Source organism: Geotrypetes seraphini, chromosome 4, assembly GCF_902459505.1.
Source record: "Geotrypetes seraphini chromosome 4, aGeoSer1.1, whole genome shotgun sequence".
Taxonomy (NCBI): Eukaryota; Metazoa; Chordata; class Amphibia; order Gymnophiona; family Dermophiidae; genus Geotrypetes; species Geotrypetes seraphini.
In genome coordinates, this window is record NC_047087.1 from 2,021,902 (window position 1) to 2,038,154 (window position 16,253).

The following is a 16,253-nucleotide window of genomic DNA, read 5'->3' on the forward strand; positions in this document are numbered from 1 at the left end:
TCTTCTATTGTGTTTTTAATAGTAATACCTAAGTATTTCAATCCATTTTCTTTCCATATAAATGAGAATGAGTCAAATAAACCTTTGGTACAGTGAACATTAAGCGGGAGAACTTCAGACTTACTCCAATTGATCTTATATCCAGAAAACTTTCCAAACTTCTCTATTAACTCAAGTAAACATGGAATGGTAATTTCTGGTTCTCTCAAATAAAGCAGAATATCATCCGCATAAGCAGAGAGTTTAAATTCCCAATTCGAATAAGGAATACCTCGTATTCCAAGAACAACATCAAAGAGCAAAGGAGATAAAGGACAGCCTTGTCTAACCCCCCTTAGCAAGTTAAATCTGTTTGACATACTATTATTAATATATAATCTTGCACCAGGAGAGCTATACAAAGTCTGAATCATTTGAATAAAACCAGAACCTATACCAAACCATTCTAAAGCCTGATACATAAAAGTCCACTCAACTTTATCAAAAGCTTTTTCTGCATCTAAAGATAACAGAAAAGCCGGATCCTTCATACTTTTTGTTAAATTTAGAGAGTGAAAAGCTAATCTGGTATTATTTGAAGAATGTCTCTTGGCAACGAATCCTGTTTGGTGAGTATCAATAATAAAAGGAAGAGCTTTAGCCAAACGCAAAGCCAATACTTTTGCAATAAGTTTTCCATCCACATTTATTAATGAGATAGGCCTGTAGTTTGAGACCAAAGTTGAATCTCTGTTTGGCTTTGGCAAAACAATAATTAAGGAATCAGCCATAGTACCTTTAATACAACCTTTATTCAGTTGAAATTGATATAAATTTAATAGATAAGGCAGAAGAGTATTTTGAAATGATTTATAAAACTCAACAGTATAACCATCTCCACCTGGAGCGGATCCAACTCTAAGAGATTTCAATGCTATTTCTAATTCTTTTAAAGATATAGGATCTTCTAAACTTCTTTTTATATGATCAGGAACCTTCAGTCCAATAAGAAGATTTAAAAACTCTAAACCATCTTGTTCTTTATTTTCATAAGACTCAGAAGAATACAAATCCTTATAAAAAGAAAGAAATTGCTTCAAGATATTCTCATTTGTAGTGTGTGAACCTCCTTACATATCCTTGATTACAACAATTTTAGTTTTCCTTTTTTTTGCTTTAAGAAAATTTGCTAATAATCTTCCTGCCTTATTTGAGTTACGAAAATGACAAGATCCAAACCACAACCAATTTAGAACTCAATGCAATCAACTATCCCATCCAAACCACCATAAAACTACTTGGCATGACCATAGACAGATGCTCCACCATGCAACCGCAAATAAACAAAACAATACAGAAATCCTTCGCAATCATGAGAAATCTGAGACTAATCCGGAAATTCTTTGAAAGAACACAATTCCAACTTATAGTACAATCCCTAATTCTAGGTCTACTGGACTACTGCAACATCCTCTTCCTTCCTTGCCCTGTTACTATGATTAGACAACTTCAAACAATCCAAAATACAGCTTTGAGACTCATCTACTCATTGAGAAAACATGACCATATCACAGAAGCCTACATCAACTCACATTGGCTTCCAATCCAAGAAAGAATCCAATTTAAATTCTACTGCATGTTATTTAAAACCCTAAACGGAGACAGCCCATCTTACCTGAACAACCGCCTCATCCAAGCACCCACTATCAGACACAGAAAAACGCACTCCCCATTCATACCTCCCCCAATCAAGGAAGTAAAACAATCAAAACTACACGACGGCCTCCTAGCCACTCAAGCCACAAGGCTGGACAACCAGATTTCCAACCTTCTGATGACCACCACAGACTACAAGACATTCAGAAAAGAAATAAAAACTATACTTTTCAAGAAATTCCTGAAGCAGCCATAACATCACGTACTCTTAATAACTCTAAAACTGACAATTGATCTACCCTTTACTTCACTAGTAATAACAGAGCTTCCATTGTGACCCCCTTCTTAATTGTTTTGCAAACTGCCTTACCCTTAACAACCCGTGAAATGTTAAAAGATCTACTACTTACCTCTATAGCTAATCAATAGTTCTCCCATTGTAATCACCGTTTTTATTAATCTTTTGTAATCCGCCTTGAACCGCAAGGTAATGGCGGAATAGAAATCCCTAGTGTAATGTAATGTAATTATATTTGGCTTTCACTTTTAATAATTTTTGTAAAGTATATTGTTCCCACCTATTAATTAATTTATTCTCCAACATCTTAATTTCTTTTTCCAAATCATAAAATTGTTTTTTAAGTTGTTTTTTAATATATGCCGAATAAGAAATGATGTTCCCTCTCATAGTTGCTTTAAAAGCATCCCATAATGTTTCAATATTTATATCATCAGCAGTATTAATCTGAAAAAATTCACTCATCTTTGACTTTAAATCTTCAATAAAGTTTAAATCAGCAAGCAAACTATTATCAAATCTCCACATTGGTTTAGGGCATTCTTGTTCATCCAATTGCAACTCAATCCACACACCACCATGATCAGATAAAATTATAGGATCTATAACTGCTTTCTTCACACTTTGAACTATGCTATTAGAAACAAAAATATAATCAATTCTTGAAAAGGAATTATGAACCTGTGAACAAAATGAAAATTCTCGATCATTAAAATGAAGAATACGCCATATATCAACATATCATTTTTATTATGATGGTTTTCTTTAATTTTTCTCTGTTTATATGTTTAATCATCTCTTGTAGAAGGAATGGCTACCGTGAGCAGCTTCTTCCTTTAGAAATAGCTGACACGATATACCAAGCAGAAAGTCAGGTTAAGCATGTGACAAGGTCAGGCACAGACTCCTGCTGTGGTACTAGGGCACTGATCAGCTGCTGGGGGGCTGTGTGATCTCTATTGCTGTCATTTCTTTTTCTTACCTCATCATAATTGAAGATTCCAATCCAGAGGCTGACAATAGTTACAACTGAGTTCATGAAAGTCTTGTAATGGGAAACACTCCATCCAAACACCAAGTTACACTGGAGAAAAATGACAGGCCGATTAGACTGTAGAGACCAGGGAAGAGAACCTGACTCTAAAGCTTTCTCCTACTACTCACATACAAAACAAGAATGCTCATATCCTGATTTCAGCTCTGGTGCCTCCCAACCCTGAGGTTGTGGATTGGTTTCCCACTGCAGCTCCTTGTGACTCTGGGCAAGTCCCTTATCACTTCATTGCCCCAGGGGCAAAACAAGTACCTGTCTGGATTGTAACCCTAGAGAAAAACTTCCTTCCCCTTTACCCTTTAAGAGAACACCTTGCAAAAGCTGAATTCTATTCTATTCGCTATATACTTATACGTGACTATTAGGCCTTTTCACTCTCTGTCTCGAATGGGCTCACAATCTAAACTAAAGCACCTTTGAGAAAAAGATCAAAAGAGAACAAGACAAATAGAAATAAGCATATCAGGCAGGAGAAAAGAAATAGAAAAAAATAAAATAAGACAAGGCCAGCAAAATAAAAATGAAATAAGGTATGAACAGTTGTAGTTAGTGGGAGACACTCGTTTGCAGATTATGGAGAGTTCCATAGTGTTGATGAAATAGAATTGATTTCGATAGTTTTGGGAAAGAGAAGTGTCCTTGAGGAAGCCATGAAGCATGGAGTTCCAAAGGTTAGGACCTGCATATGAGAAAGCTTTCTTTCTAGTTGTTTGAAATTTTATTCATCTTGGTCCAGGGACTTCAAATTAGAGAATGATACAGGGACAAATTTTTCCCCGTCCCTGCTGGAACTAATTTTCCCGTCCCCTCCCCATGAGTTATTTTCCTGTCCCATTCCTGCAAGTTCCATCCTCATCAGCACAAGCCTCAAACACTTTAAAATCATAAGTGTTTGAGGCTTGTGCAGTTAAGGCAGAACTTACAGAAATGGGACAGGGACAGCAACAAAAATTGCAGGGACGGGACAGGGAAGGGGACAAATTTAAACCCATGTCATCCTCTACTTCAAATAGATCATAATGTGATGATCTCAGAGTTCTGTTAGGTTGATATCTTGCCAGTTTCTTGTACAGAAAATCAGGAAACACAAGATGCCAGGCTTTGAAGACTAGACAATGTAGCTTGAATTTGATCTGTGCAGATCAAATATAACTGGCATAATGTGGTCATTAATAGGCACGCCTGTTAAGAGTCTAGCTGCAGTGTTTTGGATTAACTGCAGGCGAGACAAGTTGGCTAAGCTTGACCCTAGGAGTAATGTGTTACAGTAGTCTTGATGACTAGTAATAAATGCATGAATTAGTTTAACTAGATTATTTGCGAGTCTTGCAAAGTTTGCTGAAGGATCTTGCAGCAGTCATTTTTTTTCACTATGGAGAGTGCCAGACAAGAGCGTAAAGGGATCGCTCCTGCCCTGCTTCAATGCTGGACTACAGGGGACCTAAGATAAACCTGCAGGGGGACCGAGAGGAGCGGGATAATTGCACAAAATCTCCAGGGGGGAGGGATTGATGGCAATTTCAGTTCCCTGCACCAATGGACCACCAGGGCAGTACCGGAGACCCACGGTGGGTGCAGGATGGGGTTAGTTCAACAGAGACCCCCATTTTTGGGCCCCAAAATCTTGTTTTCTAGTCGATTATATATGGTAAAAAAAATCTGAGTGCGAGCGAGAGACACAGAGGAAGTAAAATGGCGGCGGTATAGCTGGCTGCTTTACAACACGTCTCTACAAACTACAGATTAACCCTTGGGCAGTGTTTTGCTCGTTTTCTTTCCAGATGCCCCATTCTAAGAGGAAGGGTGCGGTTCGTTTGGACCCCTTACCAACGAGGACTTCCACCCCAAATCAAAGATCGATACTGGAGTATGCTGCAGTCGCTAGCGGTCCAATGCACTCTGGAGGTCCTGATTCTTCATCGGCGGGTGGAACTGCCGGCGATTTCAGGTTGGAGATTTCTCTCTCTCCCCTCCAGCGACTATCCCACCACCGCATCCTGCTCCTCCCGTGGCTCTGTCAGGTGACCCTTGCACAGAGGGAAAGTCAAGGGAGACCCTGTTTGAAGGGGCAGTAGCCGAGAGGGAACAAGAGCAGAGAGCCCAGGGAGCTGGTTTGACTGAACTTGGAATTAGAAGACCTGCCACGGTGACCCTTGAGAGCATATGAGATGCTCTCGAGAGACTAAACTCAACGGTTACAGGATCTTTCCAGGAACTGAAAACTTTAGTAAGTACTGTGGACAATTTGGGAAAATCATTAAAAGAAACTAAAGAAGAGTTTTCTACAGAAACTAACAAACTTAAGGAAAGAATGGACAAATTACAGAATGTAACAGAGGGGATTCTGAAATAAAGAAAGAAAAATTGAACAAATAGAGAATTATAACAGAAGGTTAAATTTACGCATATTGAATTTTCCAAAATCCTCATGAAATGTTTAAGAAATATTTAATAGAGGTGTTAAAATTTTCCCCTGAACTTATACCACCAATTAACCGCATATATTATTTACCTCAAAAAAAAGTACCAATTGCCTCTAAAGATGGTGATGGTTTGGAAGCTGTAGAGCCACTAAACCTTACAGAAATTTTGGAATCCTCTGAGTTAATGGAAACAGAAAGCCACTTTGTTGGTTTCCTTTGTTTTTGAACAAGATTTGAATTCAGAAATTAGACTGTTTTTTCATAATTCTCAGATGTTATTTTATGGAAAGAAAATCTGGATTTTCCCTGATGTAACAAGAACTACACAGGAACGAAGAAAGCTATTTTTAGCAATGAGGACAGAAACATTTCTTTTGGCATCCATGCAAATGTTCAATTAAATTCTTAGGTGTTAAGTATACCTTTTTTATCCAGGAATATCTTAGATCATTCCTGGATTTGAAGAAAATGTCAACCGGGACAGTTTAATATGATAGTCATGATTATGGAATATGAGGATCGTATACCGTTAAAACCAATTTTCTTTATATTCCTCTTTTGAGTTGCTCCTCACTCTTAACCTTCCTCTGATCTGATATTGTGGTCTAAGAAAGATTTAATATTTGTTTATCTTTTTTAAAATCTTTAAGTTTATATGATGGTTTCATTTCTGATTTGCTTGTACAAGAGATCTCTTGTGAAATTATATTAAAATTTCAATAAATAGGGGGGACGTCACGTGCTCGCTTACAAGATGGCCGCGTAGCGCCCTCGCTCCGTCTCGAGCCTCACCGAGAATCAAAAATTAACCCTCACGGACCACGTTTTCAGGTCAGCTTTTACTGCCCGCCGGCTGCGGAATGTCCACCAAACCTAATAAGCCCGATCCTACCCCTCAACCGGGTCCGCAGACGGCGCATCCGGCGTCGAAAAGATCAAAACATGAACCGCCCTCCCCGATCAAGGCCGCCGCGCCTGGCGCCGCGGCGCAGGGCGACTCAATCTCCCACGATCTCCACGTGCTAAAGGATTTAATGCAGGAAAACTTAGCCGCTACAGCGGACATCAAAAATGAAATCGGGGGCATTCTTACCCAATTAAAACAACAAAATGCACGCATAGATTTAGCTGAAGAAAGGCTAGCGACGCATGATTCGCAGTATATGGAAATACAACGTGACTTTCGCAAACTATCTGTACTGCAACGTGACATTGAGGACCTTTCTAACAGAATGCGTCGTAGTAACATCCGTATTATTGGCATCCCAGAATCATCAGAAGGTGCTGATCTCATGTCTTTCCTGCTCTCTTTCATACCTTCTAACTTAAAGCTGCAATTTGACCCCCCGCTTGAAATTGAACGAGCGCACAGGGTCCCGTCAGGTCCGCCGCTGCCAACCAAACCCCCAAGACCTATAATCATAAAATTGCTGCGTTATACTCAAGCTCTACAAATTCTGCAAGCAGCTAAATCTTCTCCTGCAATATTCCTAGATGGTAAAAAGATTTTACTGGTCCCTGACCTGGCCAAAACAACAGCACAAAAGAGAAAAGCCTTTCTGGCCATGAGACCTCAACTCAAAAACATAGGAGCCCAATACGGGTTATTTTATCCTGCGAGGATGAAGGTCACTTACCATAACATCACAAAGAATTTTGATGATCCAGCCTACCTTCAAACTTTTCTGGATCACAATGTAGGAGCTATGACCTGACCTTTCTCCATGGACTGCAAGTTAACCTAATGTTCGTGAGGTTTAAATATTACTTTCTGTGATTCACACTTGGCTCGAGTAGAGGGCCTGCTGAGCACCTCTTGTTAGCATGGGGTCCCATCTCTGGATCTATATCTATTTTTTGATCCGGTCCTCTGATTGTCTGAATCATCCTTTTTCTTTTTCATCTTTGCCCTCTTTTTTTATATACTGGGTCTTGCATAAGTTCAATGCATGGTATTCCTGCTCTCATTCAAGTCCTATCCTAAGATGTACAATACTCAGCTGTAATCTTCCAAATCTCAGTGCTGGAACCATCCAATCAACGGCTTATTAATGGTTAAACTACATATTGTTTCCCTGAACGTCAAAGGTATTAGCAGCCCTATTAAAAGAAAAAAAATTCTTCATTACCTTAAACACCTCGAAGCAGACATTTGTCTTCTGCAAGAATCACACATCAGCGCGGAAGAAGCTAACAAACTTACCGGAGGGTGGGTTAAATATTGTTTTGCTGCCCCGGCTTCAGGTAAGAAAAATGGGGTCATCACCCTAATAAAGAAATCTCTTAACTTTCAACTTCAATCTCACAAATTTGACCCTTCGGGTAGATGGTCATTCCTGGAGGGCTCCATAGCTGGAAGACCGATAAAACTGTTCAACGTATATGCCCCTAACGCAGATGACCCATCTTTCTTTCAATCTTTCCAGACGTTGTGCCATTCCTCTTTAGCTACAGACACTATTTTTGCTGGTGATTTCAACTTCCCTTTGGATCCCTTCATCGACCGCTCATCTAATTGCCGTCCAGCAAAACTTCGAGTCAGAGCTTCCGTCAAAAATTTAATGGATTCATTTGGCTGGTCAGATATTTGGAGAATACTACACCCATCTTCCAAGGATTTCACCTTCTACTCAGCACCCCACCAATCCTACTCCAGAATTGACTATATACTTGGTTCTAAAGATTTATTAAACATTGTTTCTTCATCACGCATACATGACATCACCATTTCAGACCATGCGGCCGTCTCCTGTCATCTTAATTGGACTGCGTCATCCTCATTCAGGCAATGGAGATTTAATAACTTTTTATTACATGATGAATCTTTCATTGCACATATCAAAGAAGAATCACAATCATTCTTTGATACCAACATCTCTTCAGTCAATGACTTCTCCATAGTTTGGGAAACTTACAAAGCTTGGTTACGAGGAAAAGTCATAAGCTTCTCAGCTTTTCAATTGAAACAAAAAAAATCTAAATTACGTCTTCTTGAAACTGACATCCATTCCTTTGAATCACAACTATATAACCAGTACGATCCTGAACTATACAAAAAGTTGCAACAACTCAAATTCCAGTATAATGAACTCTTCAGTTCAATGGCCTCAGCTTCCTTGTTCCGAAGATCAACCACATACTATGCTGCTTCTAACAAATCAGGCCATCTTCTTGCTTTATACCTGAAAGGCAAAAGGCTAAAAAATCACATCACTCACATCAAAACCAATTCTGGTCATATACATCATTCAACAAAAGACATCTTAGAAGACTTTCGTAAATTTTATGAAGACCTCTACACCTCGGACTTCTCCTCATCCTCCTCATCTTCTATTCAGGACTTTCTTCATACTTTGGATCTACCGACGTTGACTGACCAGCAGTGCCACTCTTTGCAGTCCCCTATTTCCGCTGAGGAAGTCACCCGTGCCATCTCATCTCTACCCTCAGCTAAGGCACCAGGACCAGATGGAATATCTTCAGAATTTTACAAATCATTTTCAGCCCTGCTATCTCCTCATTTACTTTCATACTACCAGAGTATTCAGGAACATCCGACAACTCTGCATAGATTCCTAGATGCGAACATTATAGTTCTACCAAAACCGAACAGAGATCCTGATCTGGTGAAGAACTATAGACCTATATCTCTATTGAATTTGGACTATAAAATTTACTCTAAGATATTGGTTTTTCGTTTAGAAAAGGTTATGTCTTGTCTGATCCATAGAGATCAAGTGGGTTTTCTAAAAGGTCGATATGGCGCAGACAACACTAGACTCTTATGTCATGTTCTCCACTCCTCTCGATCGCTCACTCAATCCTCAGTTCTTGTCTCTCTAGACGCTGAAAAAGCGTTCGATAGGGTGGAGTGGAAATATCTATTTGCTGTCCTTTCAAGATTTGGTTTTCCCCCATCCCTTATTCATATGATCTCTCTTCTCTATAACTCTCCCACTGCCAAACTTATTGTTAATGATGAGGCGTCTGCACCATTTACCTTACACAGAGGCACTCGTCAAGGATGCCCTATGTCCCCGCTCTTATTTAATCTGGCTCTAGAACCCCTTCTTGCGGCCATCCGCCTTTCCCCTGATATTAAAGGTATCTCCATAGCATCAATAGAAATAAAAATTTCAGCCTATGCAGATGATGTCCTTCTATATCTTTCTGAACCTGAACATTCGCTTCCCGCTTTAATACGATTAATCTCATCATTCTCCTCATTTTCAGGATATAAAATCAATTGGGACAAATCCGAGCTCATGCCCCTTCATAACTGTAGTCCCTCACTCAAACAAGTAACTCAACCCTTTACATGGGTCACCACTGGTATCAAATATTTAGGTTTAGTATTTGACAAAGATATTGGTTCCTCACATCAACTAATATCCTCCAAAATCTTAGAGCAAGTTAAGAACTCGCTTGCCTCATGGTCACCTTTACACCTTTCTTGGTGGGGTCGTTTAGACACCATAAAAATGATGATAGTTCCCAAAATCACGTATATCTTCAACATGTTTCCTATATTATTTCCATCTTCTATATACAAACAACTTGAGAACATGCTTCTCCATTTCTTATGGAATGAAAAACCCCATAGAATTTCACTCCAGAAACTAAAAACTCCTCGCTCATCTGGCGGAGTTAACTTCCCAGACCTTCTCCTATACCACAAAGCCTTTATATTGAGACAAGGTGCAGAATGGCTTTCTAACCCTACATCTTCTGATATCCCTAATTGGCTGCGTTTAGAATCTTCCATCACACATCCTTTCCCCCTACTCCGTCTTATGGGAACTCACAACTTTCCACCTGTCAAACATAATCCTATATTACATAATTCACACAAGGTTCTAACTAATCTCGACTCTATGATGGAGATTCCTTGGCATAATTCAGCTTTGTGCCCCCTCTGGTTTAATAAATCTTTACTGATAGATAAGAAACTCTTCTCATGGCCCTCCTGGTCTCAACATCATCACGTATGGGATGTGGGTTCAGTATGTCATTCAGACAAGACATTATTCACCTTTCAGGAAATGATGAACTCTTTTTCCCTTAATGAATCTAACTTTCTTCGTTGGTTACAGCTCAGATCAGCTATTAAAAAATCAGGTATTCTCTCTTCACTCTCTCTCTGCTCACCTACCTTATACACGTACTCACAGAAATTCCTAGCCTCGGGTCATACAGCATCTCATTTCTATAAATTACTTAAATCCCTCTCTCCCAATCACTTATCAGTTCTACAATCAACTTGGGAGCAGGATATAGGGATATCTATATCTGATGACGCTTGGGCCTCAATTTTTACTTCTATATTTAAAACATCTAGATCTGCCTCAACACTACAGAATATGTTCTTCTTTCTACACAGAGCACAATGGACTCCTATCAAATCTAATAAGATTGATGCATCATATTCTAAAAATTGTTGGTCTTGTAAAACTGAAGTAGGTTCCTTACATCATCTACTATTTTCCTGTCCACTGATCCAAACATTCTGGCATTCAGTCTGGAACACAATATGCTCAATTTTCAACATAAACATAGTTCTTTCATATCAAATGCTCCTCCTAAAGTCCTTTGCACTCAATCATTTAATCTTAGACAATGATTTCTATTTAATGGATTTGTTAATTACTCTAGCCATAAAAATCCTTTTATCAACATGGAAAGATTTATCTAAGGCCTCCCATTCACAATGGTGGAACCTAGTATGCTCAACATATAGAATGGAGGCTTACCTAGCAAAATCAATCAATATGCTGCCCCGTTTCCATTCCAGATGGAATCTACTAAAGATATACTTATTTCCTAATGACAATTGATTACCATGTTCTCAGTATACACTATTTTCTTTTATTAGTTTAATTTAATTTATTTCTCTGTTTTCAGGATGATTCATTCTATTCACCAGTGGATAGGTGTTACAGTTTATTGAGATGTTTTGATGTAACACCATTGTTATGCTGTTATTAATTCAACATAATTTTTGTTCATTGTATTTTATACCTTGTCATAGTTGTATTCTATACATTCTCAATGATTATTGCACTAGTGATGTCCACTGAGTGCTTTTCTGTTTTCTATATAAAAAATTTTCAATAAAAATACCTTGACTAAAAAAAAAAAAAAAAATTTCAATAAATAAAAAAATAAAAATCTGAGTGCTGGCAATGTAGGTGGAGTGATTTTTATTTGAAAATCACCACAGATAGGAAGATGCACTGAGTTCTAGAGAAAGGCTGTGGTTTATTTTTTAAGAGAAAAAATATTCTGACAAAAGTGTTTGAGAACCAAAATAAAATACGATAGTGTATTTGTTGGTAAATGTTAAGATATTTTCCAGTGCAATAGGCAAGACATTCTAAACAGTAGGATTATTTCCCTTTAGCCGCATGCTGCAGAAGAAATCCACTCCGGATTTTCAACTCTGTCTCTGTTGTATTTCACTGGACTCTCGGACTCTCTAGCTTCACTTTCAGTTCTTTCCTTCTGCATGCATGACTGCAGATGTGTGTGTTCTGTTCTCCACATAGATCTCATACATATTCATTGGGGAAATCCTGAAAACCCGACTGGATTCGGCCCTCAAGGAGGGACTTTGGAGACCCCTGCTTTAGGTGGACTATATGTTTTTAAAATAAATTAAAATTAAATAGAGTTAGAGAGAGCCTGACAAATTAAGAATAAAGAAATAGCCATACTGGGTCAGACCAATGGTCCATCTAGCTCAGTATCCTGCTTTCAGCAGTGGCTGATCCAGCTCCCAAGTACCTGGCAGAATCCCAGATAGGAGCAACATTCCATGCTACAGATCCCATGGCTTCATCCTCTATTATGCAATTTATATTTCTTAAGATTTTGATATACCGCTTTAGCATTTTGCTGATAGTGCTTTTCATGTGTCAGTAGGAGTATCTTCGTATCCTTAGCAGCTGTAACACACTCTGTGGCCCTTGGCTCTAGTTTACCGCTGTTCCTGTTTTTCCAGTACTCATACAGTGAAGGCTCTATTCCCATATGTGCTCATATACTGATGTCCCTGTATCGAGGGCTACTACTCTCCCTAAGCCCTTAACACTAGCCTCTGCTGTCTGAATGTACAACTATTCTGATTTAAATTGATACGTTTCTGTACATGTCTGTCTCTTACAGTGACTGAGTAAGCAATCAGCAGGAGGAGGAAAGTAAAAAGGAAGCCACTCAGCTCCTGCCAGACCCTGCGAAGGGTCATAGTGATGAGGTGCAGCATGGAGTTCAATTGCAGCAAGCTCCAAAGTTTAATGGTGACTAGTGACACCAGGAATGCCATCAGGTAAATATAAGCACTCTCGATGGTGGCTGTTTCATAGAAACTAACAAACCTGGAAAAAAAAAAAAAAGTGGTTAAATAGGCTCTCCTGGGAAATAAGAACATGATTTTCTTCTTGGGACAGGTCAAAGATCTAATTAGGTCAGGGTCCTGTCTCTAACAGTGGCCAATCCAGGTCAGAAGTACCTGGCAGAATCCCAAAGAATAGCCAGGTTCAATGTTGTGAACTCCACAGATTGCTTCCCCAGGTCTGCCTAAATAACAATTTAAAGACTTTTCCTGCAGGAATTTACCTGCAGGCTCTGATTGGCTCAGGTTATTTACGGCTCCACCTTAGGCGTCTGGGTCAATCAGAGCTTCAGACCCCTCCCTGGTGCATCCCAGGATGCACCGGGGAGTGGAAGTTCCACCATTTTGAAGAGGCAGGCCTGCCGGCCAGAGGGAGTAGGCATCCCTCTGGCCATCCGTCTAAATAAGGTAAGGGGGAGAGGGTGGAGGTCGTCAGAGGCATGGGGGGGGGAGGGTGTTGCATGGTGGTTGCATAAGAAGTCTCTGAGTACATAGGCTAGCAGCTACAAAAAGTTAATCCAAAACTTGCTGCTCCTTGTTCTGAATTGGTGCTGAGTGAGAATGTGCTAAGGAGAAGCAAAACCCCATTGGAATATCTTACTTGCTGCCATTCAGACTTGGAAAAAGGTGAATTTAGGCTTCAGTAGGTTATAGCATTATCTTTCTCTTTTTTAATTCAGTACTCTAGAATAAGACGGCATAGGATGAGGCTCAGGTGTAGTTTAAGAAAATGAAAGGTTGGTAGATGCGTAGAATAAACTCCCAGTAGAAGTTGTGGAAACAACAACTGTGTCTGATTTCAGGATTGTGTGGAATAGGCATGTGGGATCTTTTAGGGAGAGGAGGAGATAATGGATGCTGTGGATGGGCAGACTGGATTCTTTTGGCCTTTATCATTTGGCCTTTATCTGCCATCATATTTTTATGTTTCTTTTTTTCTAAGAAAGATCACTTATTACCCAGGAACAACCCCACCCCCACAAACACATTTTGTTATATAGTGATATCGGTGGATTACCCTACACAAGCAAATTAATTGGCCAGAAGCCATTTCTATCCTCTTAAATCACTTTGAATAACAACACTGAAGTTCTCATAGCTGCTGAAAACCTAATATAAGACAATTTGTTTTTAAGGTTGACTTGAATTTTGGAAAAGATCGCTCCAAAAGAATGTCTAATGGTAAACTATTCCAAAGTGTAAGAGAGAGAGCATTAAATGAGAGTAGCTCAAGAAATATTTACCAAAATGAATGAAGGGACCTAGAAGGCATATAAGGTGCTATGCCCCCAATAGCCTTACCCTGATGTGACAGGGCTCTAAGATATGCCTTGAGTAGAAACATGATGGCACATAAAGGCCAAATGGCCCATCTAGTCTGCCCATCTGCAGGAAACATTATCTCTTTCTCTCTCCGAGAAATCCAGGCCCGTTTTAATTCAGACACAGTCTCTGTCTCCACCACCTCTTCCGGGAGACTGTTCCATGCATCTGAAGAAACAAACAAAACTGCAGACTGTGTACAAGATGAAGGCAAAAATTTATTGTACCAAAATTAAAATGCAAATAAGTAAAATAAAACCCTTTTACCAATCAAGGGACCCGACACGGTTCGTGTTTCGGACAAACCTTCGTCAGGGGTCCTAATAAATACAAATACAATACAGAAAATATTAAAAACTCTTGTAAACTCTTATAAAAAGCGGAAAGTAACAAGATGGTGTTATTATGCCATGCTACTAAGGCTTGTGGTCAAGTGACGTGAATGACAAGAAAGAGGATATGTGAAATAGTAAGGAAACATGCAAAGTAAGATAAACATCAAGGTAAGTTAAAAAAGAATATAAGGAAAATGATAACATTAAACAATAAAACACTATAAGAAATTAGTGACAAAAGAACGTGACACAAAATGGAAAAGTGAGAAATTAATAAGATAAGTACCCATAGGAGTTTGGTAAAAAAGTAAAAAAGAGGCACCTACCATGGTGAAAAAGGTTGGGACATACCATAAAAAATGAAGATAAGTAACTATATTGAAAAACATAAAGATACAACATGATGTGAACTTATGATCTTATAGTGTTTTATTGTTTAATGTTATCATTTTCCTTATATTCTTTTTTAACTTACCTGGATGTTTATCTTACTTTGCATGTTTCCTTACTATTTCACATACCCTCTTTCTTGTCATTCATGTCACTTGACCACAAGCCTTAGTAGCATGGCATAATAACACCATCTTGTTACTTTCCGCTTTTTATAAGAATTTACAAGGGTTTTTAATATTTTCTGTATTGTATTTGTATTTATTAGGACCCCTGATGAAGGTTTGTCCGAAACACGGACCGTGTCGGGTCCCTTGATTGGTAAAAGGGTTTTATTTTACTTATTTGCATTTTAATTTTGGTACAATAAATTTTTGCCTGTGTCTTGTACACAGTCTGCAGTTTTGTTTGTTTCTCCTGCTTGGTTTTTTCTGCAGATAAAGTTGGACTTTCTCCTTTGTTTTGTTGCCCTGTTCCATGCATCTACCACCCTTTCTGTAAAAACGTATTTCCTTAGATTACTCTGGAGCCTATTACCTCTTAACTTCATCCTATGTCCTCTCTTTGTAGAGTTTCCTTTCAAATTAAAGAGACTCGAATCATGCACATTTACATTACGTAGGTATTTAAACATCTCTATCATATCTCCCCTCTCCCGCCTTACAGATTGAGATCTTTAAGTCTGTCCCATATGCCTTATCATAAAGACCTCACACCATTTTAGTAGCCTTCCTCTGGACTGACTCCATTCTTTTTATATCTTTTTGAAGGTGCAGCCTCCAGAATTGTACACAATATTCTAAATGAGGTCTCACCAGAGTCTTATACAGAGGCATCAATACCTCCTTTTTCCTACTGGCCATGCATCCTAGCATCCTTCTAGCTTTTGCTGCCACCTTTTCAACCTGTTTGGCCACCTTAAAATCATCACATACAATCACACCCAAGTCCCACTGTTCTGTTGTGCATATAAGTTATTCACCCTCTAAACTGTACCGTTCCCTCGGGATTTTGCAGCCCAAATGCCTGACCTTGCATTTCTTAGTATTAAATTTTACCTGCCAAATTTCAGACCATTCTTCAAGCTTCTCCAGGTCTTTCTTCATGCTGTTCACACCATCTGGCATGTCTACTCTGTTGCAGATTTTTGTATCATCCGCAAAGAAGCAAATCTTACCCGACGACCCTTCAGCAATATCATTTATAAAAATGTTAAAACAGGCCCAAGAACAGAACCTTGAGGCACTCCACTGGTAATATCCCTTTCCTCAGAGCGATCTCCATTGATCACTACCCTCTGTCGCCTTCCACACAACCAGTTCTTGACCCAGCCTGTCACTTTGGGACCCATCTCGAGGGCACTTAGTTTATTTATTAGATATCTGTGTGGAACAGTGTCAAAGGC

General features: G+C 39.1%; 1 protein-coding gene across 1 annotated transcript in view; it reads right to left on the reverse strand.

The window, feature by feature from the left end:
* Positions 1-16,253, reverse strand: part of PKD1L3 (polycystin 1 like 3, transient receptor potential channel interacting) — a 192,975-nt gene that overhangs the window by 34,053 nt on the left and 142,669 nt on the right. The window contains exons 28-29 of the mRNA XM_033941262.1: positions 12,573-12,783; positions 2,916-3,017 (exon numbers count right to left, since the gene is read on the reverse strand). Of these exons, the coding sequence (XP_033797153.1) occupies positions 2,916-3,017; positions 12,573-12,783 (313 nt within the window). The remainder of the gene's footprint in view (positions 1-2,915; positions 3,018-12,572; positions 12,784-16,253) is intronic.